Source organism: Carettochelys insculpta, chromosome 7 (assembly GCF_033958435.1).
Source record: "Carettochelys insculpta isolate YL-2023 chromosome 7, ASM3395843v1, whole genome shotgun sequence".
Taxonomy (NCBI): Eukaryota; Metazoa; Chordata; order Testudines; family Carettochelyidae; genus Carettochelys; species Carettochelys insculpta.
The window spans coordinates 52,629,443-52,649,474 of record NC_134143.1 but is presented as its reverse complement, the minus strand read 5'-3'; the positions used below and the strand labels follow the sequence as shown (position 1 = coordinate 52,649,474).

The following is a 20,032-nucleotide window of genomic DNA, read 5'->3' as shown; positions in this document are numbered from 1 at the left end:
TTCAAGTTATATTGAAAATAACAGTTTTGTTGATAGCTTAGGTGAAAGAGACCTCACCCAATGCACACACACTTACGGTTTCCTGTAGCAGTGTTGGAAAATAAGTTTGCTGTGGCTGCACTCATGCTGAAATTGTTTATAACACAATTTGATTCAGTTTGAGGGGTGGGGAGTAAAAGCTTAGGGAGGAGCTGTTGCTGGGAGCTTTTGTCACCAGATGGCCATTTTCCTAATGTAGTTTAACCCATGCGTGGAACAATAGTTAGTAGTAGTAGTAGCAGCAGCTTGATTGTTTATCCTTGAGAAAGAGATGATCCACCACATGGTAATTTGAGGCCACTAAGACTATGTCTTTGCTAGAGCGATCTGTCCACAGATTGCGGCCAGACTGCCAAACAGATCGAAAGAGCAATCTGCTGTTTAGACAGCGAGCAGCCACTGCCTGGCCATGCTCTCAACAAAACAGCCAACTGGAAGCACGGCAGACAGTGCTGTCCAGTGTCCTGGAAGCCCTGTCTGTCGACAGAGCACCCCTCAGAACATCCAGACTGGCTTTCTGCTGACAGAATTGGTCAACTGAGGTGTTCTGCCTCATGTGGGAGTGTCAGAACACTGTCAACAAAAGTGCTGCATTCTGTCAACTTACTGTGGACGCAATGCATTAGGAATGTGGCCACTCAACAGGTTTTGTAGAGAGAACTCTCTAGCATAGACATAGCCAAAAAATTCAGGACTTAAAATACTCCTATAACCATTTCACTTACGAGAATGAAGAAATACAAGACAGAAATCAGAAAGTATTGGTTTACAATGTGTGCACAGATCAAGGACAGAAGTAGTTTTTCTTTTTATGCTGTAAGATGCTCAACAGATATGAAGATTCTGTACATATTTTCAGATAATTTGTGTATTTTTAAAGTACATCCTTACAACACTTTTCACAGAAATATGAGTATTTTGGAGATTAAAAGAGAAAAAAAATCCCCATTTAAGAGAGTCACAGAATAATATTTTCAAAGTTAGATACAAAACAGTAGTAAATGTGTAAAATACAGTTGATAAGCAGAGGTGAGGCAGCAGAAATGCAGGTAAGCTGTCTATTTTAAAAAACTATTCTTTGTAAATACAGCACCTTAGTATTTTCAATGTACTTGAATGTCACTATCTTATCTGATATTGAATGAACTTAATTACCAAAGCATCAAAATAATTATATTGGAAGGCTGGAATCTTCATTGATAAGGAATGATTGCATTGTGTTTGATCCAACAGTGAGCTAAAAATACAGTTTTATGATTTACAGTACTTGTCCAAAACCAGTATGTTCTTTTTAAGCACAGATTTCCTGACAATTTCAAACAGTGATTTCAGGCCTCTTGATACTACAGTACAACTAGTAATAGTTATTTTGGTTAACCAGACATGGTATACATTTGTGTGCAGATATCAGGCATTTCACTGTATTCCAGAAAACATGGCTCAACCTGATGTAATCATTCAAGGGTTTGTTATAAACCATTGAGATCACTAAAGTTGTTTCATCTATTGATTTATCCATAAGCATCAGTACTTTATAAAAAAGAGATCAAAACTAAACACTTTATATAAGTCATAAAGGAGAATGTTTCAAGTTCTCAAAAATATAAAAAAGGCTTCCTTCCTAGGAAAACTCAGCTATGATAAAAATATCTACTACAGTGCACTGCACTGTAATAAATATTGATCATAAATTAATAATTTACAAGTACCTGAGCAAGTACACAGAGCACCATAGCACAGCACAGCACCAAAAGCAGTAGCTCAGAGTTCTTAAAAATGATGTTTTAAACATTAAAAAGTCTAAAGTATTGGTTTTTTTCAAACCCACTTTAGTTGGAGTTTAAAGATAGTGCAAACTTCTGTCTTCATTTTTTTTCAGAAAGATGTCAGATTTTCTTGTCATTTCATGTAGGCAGTGTTGCTGGGTCTGGACACTTTTGGATGTTTAGGTGCAGGTCTGCTTAAAAAAGATGACACATATAAATGAAAATGTTAGAAATGGTTAAATTTCTTATTTTAATTTTAGCATTGTGATGTGTGACTTGATTAATGCAGCACTATCGAGATTTACCAAACTTATATTCACTTTGCGACTACTCAGCTTCTTTTGAAGCCACCATCAGATCTGCTGTGGTGATTAAAACAGATTTTGTTGTTTGACCCTCATACAAGTTCTTTCAGCTGTTGAAATATTGCCCTCCGACAAGTGGCAGAACTATGTTTAAATTTTAGGTGTGTGTTATAACCCTGATTAGCTTCCTGTGGTATAGCTTAATTTAAAACACTTAAAAAATTCCTTTTAGTCCTGTACTGTAGCTGCTAGTTCAAAAATGTGTGGGTAGCCACCTTCAGATATTGCTTGCTTCTTCTCAAGAGCATCATACTTAGAGGTGTACTACAAAATACAACATCTTAGAGGAACTGTCCCACCAATAGATCTTCCATGTCGCTAAGTAATACTGTAAGCTAAAGATATGCATAATATGCAGAATTATTAGGAAAGTAAACTTATTTTGATCATAATGTTCAGTTTTCGTAGTAGAGCATCACAGTAGGTACATCAGGGTAGAACTGCTATTGCTTCCAACTCCATGATTTTAATTTCTTTGAGACTCATTTTTTAATGAATAGAAGATTTGAATTGTAGGGTTAGACAATGGAAATTTGGGAGTTAATGGAGTCTTGTTTACATTAACTGGCCCACTGGTGGTACCATTGGTGGAGATAAACCAGTGTTAAAATGAGTATTTCTGAATAAAAAGTTATAAAACTTCCGAGTGAAGCTAAGGTTTATGAGGCACAGTTTGAAAAATTAAAAGACTTAGGTGTATGGGGGAAGTATGGGGCTGATAGGGCTCTGGGTTATGGTTACACTACAGCAATCTGTTGATAGAAGTCACCGTTGGAAGAGATTTCCTGACAAAAAGTCTGACAGTGTGGCCGCATGCACAAACCAATTGGAAGAGTGCTCCACTCTGTTGACAGGGCAGCTGGGCTGCCTGGCTGCTCTCTTGACTAAAACAGGCACCTGGAAGCACAGCAGATAAGCTGCCCCTTTTTGTGGATGTCCTGTCTGTCAAGAGAAGGCCCCCTCAGAGGGTCCACACAGCTGTTTTTGTCAATAGAATCTCTCATCAGCAGTGTTATGCCTCAAGTGCTGAGTTCTGTCAACAAACTGTCAACAAAATACATTTTGCGTGTGGATGTTCTACTGGCTTTGTTGGCAAAACTTGCTCGTGTAACTGTTGCCCAGGAAGGATGATGTAGATTTTCAGTGTACATTTCCTACATGCAGGGCTACATGATTCAAATTAAAAAAAAGTTTCCTATCAAGTATGAATTAGTCATCACAAGAGGAGGGAAAAAATCAAAGAAAAACTTGCAAAGATGTTCTAAAAGGAGCATTGAAAGAGAATGTTAAACTGCTATCTCTCAAAAAGGTAGCAGTCCTATCTTCCCAGTTCTAGTTGTCTGCAGTAGCACTGTGCTGTCTGAAAAGGCTAGCTACTGGACATTTTGGAACCAGCTGCTGAGAGACATCTCCTTTGTGCTACCAAGAAATTTTTCAAAATCATATTTCAGTGTCTATGCTGCAACATCTTTAGCTTGTTTGTTCATGAGAGTGTGGAGGCAAAAGGGTCTGTACAGTTAAAAAAAACCCCAGGTCATACACTAATCTTGCCACAAAGATCTCCTCATGAAAAGTGACTGAAGTGCCCTGGATGGGCTCTGGAAAAGACAAAAACCACCTGTTGACACCACAAACATGTAAGCTTCCAAATTTTTTTTTGTATCAGCAGTATGGATGCTTTGCAGTAGCAGTTTGAACTTCTTTATCTTGTACGTTTTTAGTTTTATTAGTTTGCTGTTTTATTCATCAAGCATTCTTAAGTAATATAATGAAATCCTTGCATCCTTTGTGATATTAAATTTCTGAATCACTGCCAACTGTGTTACTTTCCAGTAATGATGAAAATACAAAATAATGGCAAGAGTCATTACAGGAGATGCCTGACAATACAAAATTTTTGATCAAGCAGAGTATCATCTCAATGTGCAAAGTTATTACATGTGATATTTCATACATTATATAAAATAATACAGATTTTGCATGAGTTGTGCTTTCATGAGGAATGTACAATAATGCCCTCTACCTTTCTTGCACGCATTGCCCATCTTTATCATGCCTTTCCTCCACTCAAGTGGGATACGTATTTCAAGCTGAAATGCTGATTGATGTTTTATTAACATAGGAATCATATACTTATAAGATGTGTCTGGAAATTCCAGGTCAGATCCTCATGTGACCAATACTTTACTTACCCTAATCTTTTAGAGCTCATGCAAGCAAATTGCCCACAGATATCAATAGGAATTTTTACCATGCGTGGCAAAACTGGGATGTTACACGTTATCTTTCTCCTTTTTGTATAATGTAAGGCTGGAGATGTGGCACTACATGGGGTTTGAGTTACTACACATAATTTTGTTCACAGGTATTTGCCTTTTGAGTCTGGCTTACATGCTCATAGTCTGATTGCCATATTTGGGGGTAGGAAGGCGTTTTCCCCAGCTCACATTGGTTGAGACCTTAGTGGGTTTCCATCTTTCTCTACAGTGTAGTCACTTGCATATTTAAACTAGTGTAATGCAGTGAAATGGCCATAATTTAAAGTCTGTAAATCATGATTTGAGGATTTAGTAACTCAACCATAGGTTAAAATCTATTCCTGGAGTGAAAGGTGAGGTTCTGTGGTTTGTAATGTGCAGGAGGTCAGAGGATCACAGTAGTCCTTAGTGACCTTAGTTTGAGTGTTGTGTAATGGTAATTTCATATTTAACATGGATTTAAAAATAAAGTAAATTAGATGGTTAAAGAAATATCTTCTTTTGGCATATTATGGCATACATCCCTGGAAAAAATATCTACATTGATTTACAGTAGCTAAGAATCTGGCCCTATCCTTCATATATTTGACAAATAGCGAAAAATGAGTGTTATGTATCTTGGTATTGAAGGTACTGTATAATGGTATTTTACGTGCAGTTGGGCTATGGTTACACGACGGCGCTCTGTCAACAGAAGTCACTTCTGGAACAGATTTCCTGACAGAACTTGCTTTTATAGGCAGAGTGGGAGAGCACTCTGCTTTGCTGACACAGCAGCCTGACTGCCACAGGCACCTGGAAGCACAGTAGACAGGCCTGCCCATTGTTGTGGATGCCCTGTCTGTAGAGAGAGACACCTTGGGGGCATTTACACAGCTTTTTTGTCAATAGAATCTGTCGACAGTAGTGTTGTGCCTCAAAGCTTTGAGGGAGAATGCTGCTGACAAAAGTGCTGTGTTTTGTCCAGATACTGTTGACAAATCCTGTTTTGTGTGTGCACACTCCACAAGTTTTGTTGACCAAACTGGGGTCTTGCTGGCAAAACTTGTTAGTGTAACTGTAGTTTTGGAGTATAATTCACTGTGATATAATATTTCATTGCTATATAATAGCATCTTCATTTTTGATCTCTTCCATGACACAATACTTTCTTACTATCAGAGTGAGATCAAGCACAAAAGCTAGTATATCTAGGGAGGGATATATACAGGGAACCTTATTTGGTGACAAACCATTTAAATGTAAAGGATGATAGTTTTTCCAAACATATGGCAAGCCAACTCTAAGTAAGGGAGAGTCAACAAGTTCCAGTAAAGTATTTGCTATAGGTCATAAAAAGATTTTGATTAGCAAAACTAACCTTACAGGAGTAATGTTAGACGCAAGTTTCTGATGTCCAAGAACTGAGCTGGAGGCATTGTTAAATCGAGCAGTTTTGTTCAGAGGATTTGCTGGCAAAGGCTTTTGAGGAGGGTTTGGTTTGAGAATATCCTACAAAAAGATAGCAGCTCATGTGATCTTTATAAACAAAAAATATACACTTAAACAGTCTTGCTTTGAACTATTTTGTATGTGGTAGAACACATGGAACACTAAGGTTTATTTTTTTTAAACTATTGTTTTTAAATGCAGACAGGTGCATTTTTAATCCTACAATATCACACGCAATGCCCAAATTATAGAATATAATTTTTACTTTTCAAATGTGGTTGGAATTTTCCAAATCTTTGGCTGTGTCTGCACTAGCAGTTTATTTCAAAAATAATTTTGAAATAAGGTCCCCTTTCGAGAAGCCCCATGGAGTGTCTACACACATTATATGCTACTTCGAAATTGGGATCGAAGTAACGAGGCCACATTTCAATGTTGTTCTTCCATTCCCATATTGGGAATAGTGCCTTATTTCAAAGATTAACATCAAAATAGGACGTGTAGATGCTCCATGGTCTGCTCTTTCAAAATAGTGGGTCCTCCATGGCAGCAGCCCACAGGAGCATGGAGATGCTCTGACCACCCCAGGCAGGCCTCTATGGTCACTGCTGGCCACATTTAACGAAATATGTACTCAACAACACCTAATAGGAAGCTGAGAGTGTGCTAGCACAAGGGAGAGCATGCGCTCTCAGCTGTACATCCTCCCACTGATGACAGGGCAGATACTGGCACCCCCCGAGTGCAAATGGTTAAGTATTCAGGAGCCCTGTGGCTCTCAGGTGTTCCCTGATGAATCCTCCCAGGAGCCGAGCCAGTGCAGAGCCAGAAGAGGCCATTCCTGGTCCGAGGAGGAGCGCAAGGACCTCCTCAGCCTCTGGGGAGAAGAGGAGGTCCTCCTCCAGACCAGGGTGCATCACCACAATGTGGAGGTCTTCAACCAGCTCTCCACGTATCTCAGTGCCAGGGGGCATCCCAGCTGCACCAGGGATCAGGTGTGGTTCAAAGTTAAAGAGCTGAGGCAGGCGTACTACCGCAGCCAAGATGGTTCCAGCCTCTTGAGGTCACCTCCTACCTGATGCCCACACTATGAGGAGCTGGACTGTGTCCTGGGGCCCAAGCAGGTGCCAATCCCTGAGCATGTCCTCAAAATGGCCGCTGTCCTCACCAAGACAGAGATGGCCACGAAGGAGAAGACAGGACCCTCAGGTGCCAATCTCTCACTTTCTGGTCTGACAACATCCATGGTCTGGCATGAATTTAGATAACTGGATGTCCACTTATCATGAATGTGGCCAAATTTCCCCTGGTTCCATAAAAATTCTTTACAGCCACCAGTCCTAGCTCTCAGTGGCTATGTCTACACTAGCGAAACAAATGGAACTGTGCTGATTATTCTGAATGATGGTTTGGCCTCAACTATTCCTTTTACTTCAGGCAAGTCTAAAGACCAAGTAAGAACACAGTTAACAATATTTAGTATAAATCGAAATTTTACCATGGAACCTTTCTGTAACTGGGTAAACAGCAAGGATATTTTCCAATGTAGTATACGTTAACACTAAAATTTTCAAAGGAGCTGTCCTCCTATGTTGCAACTGGTTTCCCTTTCTCAGTTATGTGTTCATGAAAGAGACCAAAACCAAATGGGAAGAAGGGGCTTTCAAAATCCAGGGGGTCCTTTCGAAAGGCCCCCACCTACACCAGCAGCGTGTGTTTCAAAAGTGGCTCTTTTGAAATGCGTGCAGCTGCCCTTATGCTAATAAGGTGCTGCATATGCATGGCAGTTCCTGATTAGCATCCCCCTTTTGAAAGGGGGGTGCTATTGTAGCCACCATCTTAGTGTGCTCACTGTCCTTATCAATATATAGTGTTAAGCTTTCTCAGGGCATATCCTTTAATCGGTCTTTGCACTGCAATTAACTGAACCACTTTAAGTCTTTCCCACTGAATTATGTAAGAATTTTTCTGTCCTTTTGGACAAACATAGACTTGCGGGAAGACATTGGAAACGTATCAGCATTTGAGTAATTTAGCTTTTGTCCTCACTGCAAACTGAGCAGGTTACTAGCATAAATAACAGGGTTCACTTGAGTTTTAGCTTGCAGCCCTTAATAACCTGGCTAACCTTCTATTGTTTAAAGTCCCTTTCATGAACACATAACTGAGAAAGGGAAACCAGTTGCAACATAGGAGGACAGCTCCTTTGAAAATTTTAGTGTTAACGTATACTACATTGGAAAATATCCTTGCTGTTTACCCAGTTACAGAAAGGTTCCATGGTAAAATTTCGATTTATACTAAATATTGTTAACTGTGTTCTTACTTGGTCTTTAGACTTGCCTGAAGTAAAAGGAATAGTTGAGGCCAAACCATCATTCAGAATAATCAGCACAGTTCCATTTGTTTCGCCGGAGCTTACCACATTACACATGGTCGCTGCGGACAGCCAAGTCACAGTGACTGCTGTGTGGCTATCCACAATACACTATCAATCACACAGTGCTGAGGGAGAATCCATATATGAAAAGTGATACAACATTTTATACTGATTTATTACATACAGTTATTCATGCTGCAGTCTATAGCCTAACTGTGTAAAGATGAGAGACAAAAAATTGTACGTTTACCTGAGCAAGCCTGAAGGATGGTTTAGCTGGCAGTGGTCGTGCAGGTACAGTTTCATGAGAAGGTAGCTGGTGAAGGAGGGGTAGGACTTGCTGGGGTGTTTCTGACTGTGGTAAATCAAGTGTCTTTACAGGGCTACTGATGTCAATAGTCTGGTATGGTAGCAATCTTCTTGTACCATCTCTCTATAGAGCCACAAAATAACAAAATGATAGTTTTAAAAATTTCCAATAAATATGATACGTACAAAGAGTATTGTTTGAAATACTGTAATCTTCCTTGTTCTGCACTTTTTCCCCTTCCTTTGCTCTCTGTTTTAACATACCCCTAAACTCCTTTTATGTAGCCAGAAAACAAGCAATTAGCAGCTTCAAGAAGCCTTTTCAAAACACTAATCTAGTTGAGAAGGTAGTGTTTCTTTTCTGTCTGAGGTGGCTAGCTGTAACCCAGAAACTAATTGTATTTCCTTTCAACATTTGAAGTCTCTATCGTTCTGGAACTTGGAAGCCAATGTGCATTTTGGGCCCACTTTTTCTGCCTTTTTAAAAAACTTGTTTATAGTTTTATATAATTTTAATAATAAGCGTCATAATTACTTCAAACACACGGGAAATGTATCAAATTTTAATAATGATATTTTGAATGTTTAAGAACCCACCTTATGTATGTTTAAATTTTGTGGCTTTATGACTATATTTTTACTGAGACTTGTGGTATGAACATGATTAGGCTCAAATGAACTGGAAGGTCTTGCTGGACTCACAGACCTGCAATACAAGTATACACTTATTGAATGCAACTTTGTTCTTACAGCTTTACTTTTTTCACAGTAACTTTCTCAGAATAACACTTTGAGAGAGCATTCTTATTTTTTGCTCTCTATGGAAAACAAGGGAATGTAAAAATTATTTAAATTATAAAGATATTATAAAATTATAAAAATATTGATTTTTTGAAGCCACTAGTCTGTTAAATTAGCTCTTGCAATCTGTGGAAATGCATGTTTATAGCGCCCAAGAGACTGTTCTAATGAGTCTAGCATTTAAGTAGTCATGACCTCAAATATGGAAATTTTAGTTCACTTGACTGAGTTTAGATAAAGGGCGAAGCCAGACAATGAAGATATTTCAAGCTACACACAATCAAGGCAAGTTTTCCTTTACATTTTAATTGCTTATCAGTGAAAGCAAATAAAAAGCCATATAATCAACCCCCCATTTTATTTACCAAAGCCAATGAAGTTGAAGTAAAGAAGAAAGAACACTGCTGACAGACTCTTAATTAATGAATGCACTTTTAGTAAACTTGACTCATAACGACTGGTAAGCACCACAAATATTAAGAGAAGTAATGACTACTTAATATTTATACTGAAGTTTATTAAAATGAGTGGATAATGAAAAAATACCTTAGTTTCTCTATTGTTGTCTTTTTATTTGTAAATAGCAGTCTAATCAAAGTCTTCCTTTTGAGATACATGATTAATCCAGAAACGATAAGGCACAAAATGGTTATGAGTATTGCAATGGTCAAACTTCTATTATCTGAAATAAAACACATTTTTTTGGTTTGTTATAGTGGTCAGTTAGGATAAAATCTGTGGAATATTGCTGGCTTGACCTGCTTTCTAGAAACATAGAAAATGAAATTAGTAAATAATTTATTAGGGAACCGATCAAGTAGTATTTCTTTAATGATTATGCTTGAACTTAATTCTCACATAATTTGTTTCTCTCAACTCCAAAACCAAAATGGTTAAATTCAAGTTGCTAGATTCAGTTCATTACTCAACTGTATAAATGTCTAAAGCAGAAAACTGAAATGCAGAGGGATGCACTGAAAGATGGAAGATGTAATTAAATATCAGCTCTCAGTGATACAAATACTAAACCATGACAGTTTGTTGACAATTGAAGGATCAAATTACATGACCACTCATGGTTGTATTTATTGAGGACACTAAATAATTGCAGTTTCTTTACCGGAATGCTGTAATCCAGTGGCCCACTTCTCTATGTTGTTTGGATTTTACAATCCAAATGTCAGCTCTTTACATTACAGGTTGGCAACCGTTGTGACTATGGCTATGCTCCTTGAGGTCAGTAGCAGCAGTTGGAATGGAATAATGGGTGGCTATTGCATGAAATATAGTCATGTGCAATAATGAAAAAAATGCTGTCAGTTTTTGCCCTTCCAAAGTCAGAAAAGTATACTCAAAGATAACATTCAACCCAACCCAGAAAAAACAATCCTGCCTTCAGCTCTCTCTCTTATATCAGGGGGGGTCACCAGCTCCAGTTTTTCTGCTAACTGCAGCTATGGTAATATCTCAGGGGGAGTAGGAAAGGCTCTAGCCCACAGGGTTTACATGGTAAAGCTGACACATTAATCTCAGGCAATGTAAGATTATGGAGCATTGGTGTCTTATGCTCAAGATGAGACATGCCATTTAATGTGCAGGTGTCCGCCTTCTACACTGATTTAAATTTCCAGAGTGATTTAAGGTGCAGAGCACATTGAAATAGGCTAATCTAAAAGTAACAAAGACATGAGTCAATCATACCAGGAAGTTTGCACCTAAAAAAGTCACAATATTGTGGTCAGGAAGAGATGGAAAAATGCTGGTAGGTAGCTTTTCTATATGATCATCTAGCAGCAGTTGGGGATGCAGTAAAATTCCAGAACTGCAAGCTCTAACACTGTATGGCATCTCTTACGCTCAGTAAAAAGTACCGTTATAATATGTACAGTGGCAAACTACTAGAATCATCTCAGTATTGTCTTGATTGAAGTTCAGCCAGCTATACCTTCAACATACCCTAGCCTCACCTAGACGCTGGCCAATGCAATTGACAATATTGGTTGCATTGTATGACAGCAACACAGCGTACTTTAGCTCAGAGAAGCAGTAACAAATCGCTTTCCAGTTCTAAAAGTTAAATAAAATTAGCAAACCAAATGTTGGCAATTACATTTAATTTAACTATACATAACAACTCTGTTAAATAGTTATTGCTGCTACCTAATAAATATACAGTGTGCTGAGCATGTGGATTTAGTAGAAGTCAGGTGCGTAAAATCAGGAAGTCCTGTGGCACCTTATAGACTAACAGATATTTTGGAGCATAAGCTTTCATGGGCAAAGATCCGCTTCATCAGATGCATGAGGTGGTTGGGGAAGGGGGGAAGTTCAGAGGAGAAACCTCTGAAACAGGCCCCCCCGCAACCTCATGCATCTTATGAAGCGGGTCTTTGCCCACAAAAGTTTATGCTCCAAAATATCTGTTAGTCTATAAGGTGCCACAGGACTTCTTGTTGTTCTCAAAGATACAGACTAACATGGCTACCTCTTTGACACTTGTGGGTAAAATCAGTTACTGAAGACAAATCAGGCCATGGGGCTCAGTTAACTAAGGTGAATGTCTTTGTGTGCTAGTTCTACAGTTTCATTTACAGATGTCCAAGCTATTCAGCTCACAATCCGAGCCATTGTATGAAATACGTATACTTGAATCACAAGGGGGCAGGAAAGGAAAATTAGTTTCCTTAGCAAAACAAAAAGCAGTCAAGTAGCACTTTAAAGACTAGCAAAATAGTTTATTAGGTGAGCTTTCGTGGGACAGACCCACTTCTTCAGACCATAGCCAGACTGGGTCTGTCCCACAAAAGCTCACCTAATAAACTATTTTGCTAGTCTTTAAAGTCCTACTTGACTGCTTTTTGTTTTGATAGTGTATAGACTAGTACAGCTTCCTCTCTGTTACTAGTTTCCTTAGCAATTTCTATATTTGTTTATTCCCAGTACCACTAAATAGCACATAGTCATTGACAACTGAGGGCAAAAGTATCATGATATAGATAAAGGCAGAAAGCTGTTTAAAAGTAACATTAAATGGCTTCCTTCCAAAGTAGAGAACTGAATTGAACTGTATTTGCTGTAGTTACTGCTATGCATTACAGCACTTTCTATACAAAATGTACCATCAGATTTTGTAGTTCCCCAAACTACTTAGCCACACCAAGGTGAGTTAAAGAAGGTCTTATGTTAGAAAAAACCTGGGAGAATGAGAATATTTACACTTTAATAACTATACTTGCTCACTTCTTAAACTCAATTTCTTTGCTATTTTATTAGATGTTTGGTATTTGAATAAGATCTTTCTCCCTTGGAACCCAGAATCTCCATTCTGCTTTGTCCGTCAGTGAAATCATAATGTCATTCTGTTGCCATGGATATGATTGTGAGGTCACTAGTTCAGCATTACAATTCAGCACAGGATCCAATACATAGAGAATACAAACCAATTTACTTTTGAATAGCACTATTCATATGAAATAGCTCAGAGTACTTCCCAGAAAACCATATGCCATACATACAAATCTGAGCAGATTTGAAGCCTAATTCTCTTGTCACTGATATAAATCAGGACTCTGAAATATAACATAGCTAAGGATTGTCAAGTCCTGTGCAAGTTACAACATGTACTGAAAAAAATGTGTGAGACCACAGGAGAAATAGGATGTAACAACCAGTATTTCAGGAATTTCTCATAAGGAAATTGAGGTCTTGGGTATCGGAAGTATCTCTCACAATATCTTTTTTCATCATCAAACTTAAGAACTTTTAAAAATATGTGAAAGTTAAATTTGTATTTAATTGTGACAGAAGTTTATCCAACTACAGAAGCACCCTTTTAAAATCACCATATTACATTAATTTATTTTTCTGGATTTGTAATATGAGTTTCTGATTTTTAAAAGTACATGCATGCAAATCAGTAAATAATGTATGAATGTCTGACTGAGTGCACGAATTCTTGATTTGCTCCTATAGGCTACGTCTACACGTGAACGCTACATCGAAACGTCTACACGTCCTCCAGGGCTGGCAACGTCGACGTTCAACATCGACGTTGCGCAGCACCACATCGAAATAGGCGCTGCGAGGGAATGTCTACACGCCACAGTAGCACACATTGAAATAAGGGTGCCAGGCACAGCTGCAGACAGGGTCACAGGGCGGACTCAACAGCAAGCCGCTCCCTTAAAGGGCCCCTCCCAGACACAGTTGCACTAAACAACACAAGATCCACAGAGCCGACAACTGGTTGCAGACCCTGTGCATGCAGCATGGATCCCCAGCTGCAGCAGCAGCAGCCAGAAGCCCTGGGCTAAGGGCTGCTGCACACGGTGACCATAGAGCCCCGCAGCGGCTGGAGAGAGAGCGTCTCTGAACCCCTCAGCTCATGGCCGCCATGGAGGACCCTGCAATTTCGATGTTGCGGGACGCGCAACGACTACACAGTCCCTACTTCGACGTTGAACGTCGAAGTAGGGCGTTATTCCTATCCCCTCATGGGGTTAGCGGCTTCGACGTCTCGCCGCTTAACGTCAATGTTAACATCGAAATAGCGCCCAACACGTGTAGCCGTGACAGGCGCTATTTCGAAGTTAGTGCCGCTACTTCGAAGTAGTGTGCACGTGTAGACATGGCTATAGTGATAAATAATTTCAGCATATATTAGGCACACAATTGTGGGCTTGGTTTTCATGTACAAATCGTGCAAGTACACTGATGAAAGATCAGTGTCATAATTCACCAGAGTATAAAGCTAGTAGGATCACCCCAATTGTGTAGTTAGTTGTCCTAAGTAACATCAACCACAGAACTTGCGTTGGATTAATTTTTTTTTGAACTACCACATCTTTCAGAAAAACATTCAATCTTCTTCTAAAAATGTTGGTAGTGATAAAGAATCCACCACAATCCTTGCTAAATTATTCCAGTGGTGCTAAATTATTCCATCCCTGTCAAAAAAATTTTGCACTTCATCTCTAATCTGAATTCATCTAGTTTAAATATCCAGCTTTTGAATCTTTTATGTCCTTGTTTGCTAGACAAAAAGCACATTGTTGACATTTTTGTTCTTCACATAGGTACTTTTAAACTGTCATCTGTTAATCTTCCCTTTGTTAAGCAGGTTGAGCTCCTTGAGTCTATCACTGTAAGACATTGTTTTCAATCCACTAATCACCTTGTTGATCCATTCTTAGTTTGCTCCATTATATCAACATCCTTCTTGAGTTGTAGACAACAGAAATGGATACTGTATTCCAACAGTGGTTATATCAGTGCCAAATACTGAGGTAATATCCTTACTGCTACTTAAGATTCTCTGTTTATGCATCCAAGGATTGCATTAGTCCTTTTGGTCAGAGTGTTGCCCTAGGAGTTATATAGAGGTGATTATCTGCCATGACTATTTCATAGTCACTGCTTTCCAGGTCAGAGTCCCCTATTCTGTAAATATGGCCTGCACTCTTTTTTTCCATTTGACTATATTGAAAACACATTAATTGCAAATAATCCAATTCATTCTTCATCAGTAGCCTGTCACTTTCATTACTTCAGTAATGAAGTACTTCAGTAATGAAGCTCCTTCAGTCTTTGTGTCATCAGCGAATATTATGTTTTCTTTTAGGTGACTGATAAAAATTTTAAATAGCATTGAACCAAGAAATAATTGCTGTGAGACCCATTAAAAATACGCCCAGTCAATGATGATTTCCTGTTCACAATTATGTTTTCAGATCTCTCCATTAGTCAGTTTTTAATTCATTTAATGTGTGTGATGATAATTCTGTACAGTAAACCCTTGATTTAATGGACTAATGGGGGAGAGGGTTGTCCATTAATCCCAAAAGTCCATTAAATCTGAGGTTTACTACTACCCACCCCCAATAGGCTCCCTCACCTCCACAAAAAAAATGGTGGGGACTCACCAGACTGCAGCTACTGGAGCTGGACTTGCCGGAGCCTGCTGTGCAGCTGGAGCTGCTGGACCGTGGCAGGAGATGTCTCACTGTGTGTGGCTGGAGGAGCCGCCATCGATGTCAGAGCCGCTATATGCTCCTCTCACAGGGATGGGGTGTGTACGCGGGCAGACAGCACTCGTGTATGCACCCCACACCTGGGGAGAGGAGCATGTGGCAGCTCTGGCATCGATCGTGGCTCCTCCACACGTGTGTGAAGGACATCTCCAGCTGCTTGCAGCGAGGCAGCTCCAGCCGCATGCAACAGGGTGCCTCCTGCCATGCAGCAAGGTCCCTTCAGCTACACGCAGTGAGTCACTTCCAGCTGCATGCAGCTCTGACGGCTCCTCCAAGAGGCAGCAGTAAGTCCCTTAACTATTTTTTGGGATGGGATGGCAGGGGTTAGGTTTTTATGGACCCCAGTGGACTTGGGAACAAAGTGTTTGACCATTGTTTCTAAAGTCTGCTAAATCGGGGTCTGTAAGATAGAGGGTTTACTGTATTCTGTATTGAATCAAAATGTTGGGTGGTATCATCTAATGCCTTATAGAAGCCTATGTAAATTATATCACTGTTACCTTTATCATCCAAACTTGTAATCTCATACAGAAAAAAAATTGTTAGTTTGAGAAGATTTATTATCTATAAACCGATGCTGATTGGCATTAATGATACTACCCTTCTTTAACAGTGATGCTGTAGTCAAGGGAGGATGCCTTGGAGTTTGATGCATCTCAAGGTATATCAGAAATGCTATGTTTTTCTCTTATATGGTGATAGACTAAAAAAAACTTAGATTTAGAAAAGATTTAAAAAGATTTAGAAAGACTAAATAAATACATGGGGACTGTTACAGAGTACACTGTAAGCCCTTAGGACAATTGAAAGGTTAAGAAACTCGCTCGCTTCCACGCACTAAATTACTGTTCAAACTGAAGTCCTTAGTTTCTAATCTTGCACTCAACACCAGTGGTCCCACATCCCACCACTACTGAACCAGACAATGTACTTTTAAAAACAAAATCTCAGGGCTGTGTTCTTAACTATGTAATAACATTGCTACGATCAATGGCAGTATTTTTGCTTCACTAAATTTTAAGGGGTGCCAACTCATTTGAACTAGCTCGCCCAATTAATTCACCATTTCGCAGTCTCAGTACACATTTCAATACCACTGCACATTTCAATTTTCAATAAAAGCCCATTTGGATTTTCACTTTCTATTATGGGATGGCAACAAAGTTATTACTATTACAAACCTGCTTGTCTAGTTGGTCCACTGTCGATGCTGCCACCAAACCCTGGCTTGTCACAATGGGGAGGGGCCAAGTCAGCTTCGCAGTGACAATTTTTTTTATTGTTACAGACCTTCAAAATAAAATGGTGACAAACGAAGTAACATGAAAAGTTATTCCAGACTAATTTAAGATTGAATCTTATCAGCCTATAGGAGATCACAACAGGGCTGTACCTAAATCAGCCTGCTGTCACAACCTTGACTGATATGATTACTCACACTTTTTTCAAAATATGTATATCCAGATAGCAATGTGGAACCTAAATCACTATTCACATTGTGCAGGTAGTAACTTCTTCAAGTGTAAGTGCCATCTTGTACCTCTATTGGAACTATAAACCTCAGGGCATAAAAGAGGAGTTATGTTGAGCTTTAGTAATCTGAACTAACATTCAGTACATTCATCTTCAGGGTTCCCATCTGTCTGGCAGGAGCCTCACTTTCTCACAATTCCTATTCTTTGTCCTTTGAAAGTAACAAGATTCCTCTCACCCTCCTAAAGCCCCAACAACGTCTGAGCAGCTTGTTTCCTGGTCCAAGTCCTAACCTACATGTGCTGAACTGCCTACTGATTCTGCCAATTCTCAGGCCTAACCTATAAGGGTGACCAACATTCCCAGCTAAAGGGAAGGGATGTGGACCTGGAAGCAGGACATAGGTGGTTCACACTGGGCTTGTAGTTTTGGAGGAAGAGTAATCTTGGGAGATGAGTGGGATGGTGTGAGGTGGGCACCTCTAAAGAGACCTGATCTGCCCCACGTTCCTGTGACGGAAAAATTTCCCATTGGTCTAGGTTTGCATGGCCTGGACCTATATATAGCAGTGGTGCTCTATTTGCTTAGCCTAGACTTAGAGGTAGCAGCACATTAAAATGATCCCTGCAGCATAAGGGAGCACCAACAAATAGACCTAATACAGTAATAACAGCCTGTTCCCATTGAACAAGGGAGAATAAGCTAATGGCATCCCTGAGCTTTATTATTAGGAGAGATTCTAAAAAAACAACCCTCCATCCAGTTCTCTAGTGAAGCTAGCCCTTCAGTCCTCACCCAGGAGAAGATCTTCTTTCTCCCATTCAAACAGTATGATACCAGGAATTTAAGCAGTGGCAAATGATGCATATTTTGCATGGTATAGCCTGAAATAAATATTGGGCTGCTTGGGGTAAGCAAGGCAGTTACACTTAAGCACTCTCACACTCCTGCACTAATGTAAGGTGCCAGTGGGGATCGTTGTCCTATTAATATTTATAATTACTTCTCCACGGATACCTTGGTTGGGGGGGAAACTTATGCAAGATTCTACCGCTCAATCTAAGACGGTGTAGGTAGGTCACATAACTGCTCAAGATGCTTTTTTCTGAGGAAGCCAGTTACATGTTTTCATTAAAGCCCTGTTTCAGGGAGCCTGCTTAGTTCCATGAAAATAATTTTACTCAGGCTTAGTTCCTCTCACAGTATGCTTAAAGGAAATATTCCAGAATCATGTAAAGAATTATAACTGTTTTTTCCCACATACAGGACAATTAAAATATCATTTGTGCTACACTAATTGATGAATTAAAGCTCTAAGTGTTACTGCCTACAATTCTTCAAGTTCTTGTTTTGTTTCTTAGATGGCACCATGTGGTCTCCATACCACTTTGCTACAGAGATAGAAAGCTTCTTGGTAGAGGGCTGCCGGTCAGGCTCGAGCTTGCTGGTTGATTTAATACAGCTTGGGGGGGTGCGGGGGGTCTGTCAGGATCTGTAGCAACCTGCCCTTCAGGTGGGACAAGAAAGCCTAGCAGGCCAAGCAAACTTCTCTTTCATGTTTATGTGGAGGGAGAGAGCAATCATTGCACAACCAGTAGACTTGTGTGCTATCACCCAAATGGGCTCCCTAGTTATGTTGGAGCTGCAAAGGAACGCCTGCCAACATTGATCTGAGAGTCAACAACCATTCCAGGGATGGCCAAATATGATCCAGCACTTTGACTACATTATCTAGATTGTGCCTATTGGGGATGTATATCAACACCAGACATGCTTCCAGGGGGTCTGAGATGGAGCCAGGTGTTAAGAACAATGTAAGTACAGGCTCCCACATAGCCTAACCAATCTAAAGCATGTGTGAGCATTGGTGAGTTGGGTGGACCTTCATGAAAAATCAGGTCTGACATGACTTGGAAAAGGGGCTCAGGAAGGCTGGCTGGCTCTGGGCTGTGTAGCATAGAGGACTGCCCTTATAAATGCTATCCATTGCACTAGTACTATGCTTGAATTAGTTTTTTTGTTTATTAATAGGCCCAGATTGTGGCAGGTAGAGTATACCATATTGAGTGAGGCTCCTGTGCCCTTGAGGAGCCAGTCACTGAGGTGCAGAGAAATGTGGGGCATGAGACGGATAGATGACCAAGAATCTCAGGGTCTAGCCCAGGGATACCATGCCAAGTACGCAATGGTCTGAGGTTACTTATGACCTCGCTGACTAGAAGGGATGCAGGTGGTTTGAGAAGGAGTAGGGTGGATCCTGAAAAATTGGAACTGTGCCCAAGTGCCTCTTGAAAACAAGCACTTCTGGCCCCATTGGTGTTTTGCTGGGCCGTGCAGAGATGCTGAATGGGAGACAGAAGGGCAATGAAGAATGAGCTGAATTTCTCTATCCCTTCTCTTAGAGGAGCGCTGCTGGTGTAGGAGGCAGAGGGAGCTGTAAATTCTTGCTGAACATCTGAAGTAAATGCAGGACTAAAGGGCCAAGAGTTAATCAAGTGTTCTCATATTCATACAGTTCATCTGGTCAGAGAAGAATTGCTTCCATTGAAGTCTGGCTGGCAACTTTCTTCCTGAAAAGAGCTAGCCTCTTGTTGTCTTTATTTATTGCAGTAGAACTTGCTTGGCCTTATTTTTCCCTCTTATTGGGTGCAGGTACATCCTGGGGACAAGTGGGTATATAGATATTCAAATCCTTTAGCAGGAAAGAAACCTACTTGAAGGTGGGTGGGATGGAGGATGTGTTCTCCCACAGAGCCTTGGCTAGCTTCAGAACTCATAATGCATAGGCAATGCAACCTGTGAAGGGACTTCCACCATAAGGAAGTTCACTAAAGTGTCAGACTGCTCTGCCATTCCTTCCACCTCCAGCTCCAACTTCAAAGCCACCCTTATGAGTAAGGGTTGGTGTTCCTTAAAGTCATCATGTGGACGGGCATATGAGGGCCCCACTGCTGGCTTGAGTAGTGATGATGATGATTGGACCACCAGGGGCTGATCTTGGGCATTATCCCCCCATGGGGAAGATTCTTTTGGAATTGACACCCACACCTCTATTCCAGTATCGGATTCAGTTTAGTGCCCTGAACCTGGTCCTATTAGTGCTATGGGTTGCTTATTTGAGCTAGCAAGCGATGATTGATGTAACTGCTCCAACATGGCCACTGCATTTGCCACTGCTCCT

General features: G+C 40.1%; 1 protein-coding gene across 5 annotated transcripts in view; it reads right to left on the bottom strand.

The window, feature by feature from the left end:
- Nucleotides 1–390: 390 nt before the first annotated feature.
- Nucleotides 391–20,032, bottom strand: part of ADAM12 (ADAM metallopeptidase domain 12) — a 322,879-nt gene continuing 303,237 nt past the window's right edge. For 3 of the 5 annotated variants that reach the window (XM_075000469.1, XM_075000471.1, XM_075000473.1), the window contains 6 exons: nucleotides 16,560–16,668; nucleotides 9,896–10,031; nucleotides 9,146–9,254; nucleotides 8,490–8,672; nucleotides 5,789–5,919; nucleotides 391–1,999 (listed from right to left, as the gene is read on the bottom strand). In XM_075000469.1, coding sequence (XP_074856570.1) covers nucleotides 1,939–1,999; nucleotides 5,789–5,919; nucleotides 8,490–8,672; nucleotides 9,146–9,254; nucleotides 9,896–10,031; nucleotides 16,560–16,668 — 729 coding nt within the window. In that variant the 3' untranslated portion in view covers nucleotides 391–1,938. Of the gene's footprint in view, nucleotides 2,000–5,788; nucleotides 5,920–8,489; nucleotides 8,673–9,145; nucleotides 9,255–9,895; nucleotides 10,032–16,559; nucleotides 16,669–20,032 lie in introns of those variants that run through there. The other 2 variants (XM_075000470.1, XM_075000474.1) reach the window with 2 other exon arrangements.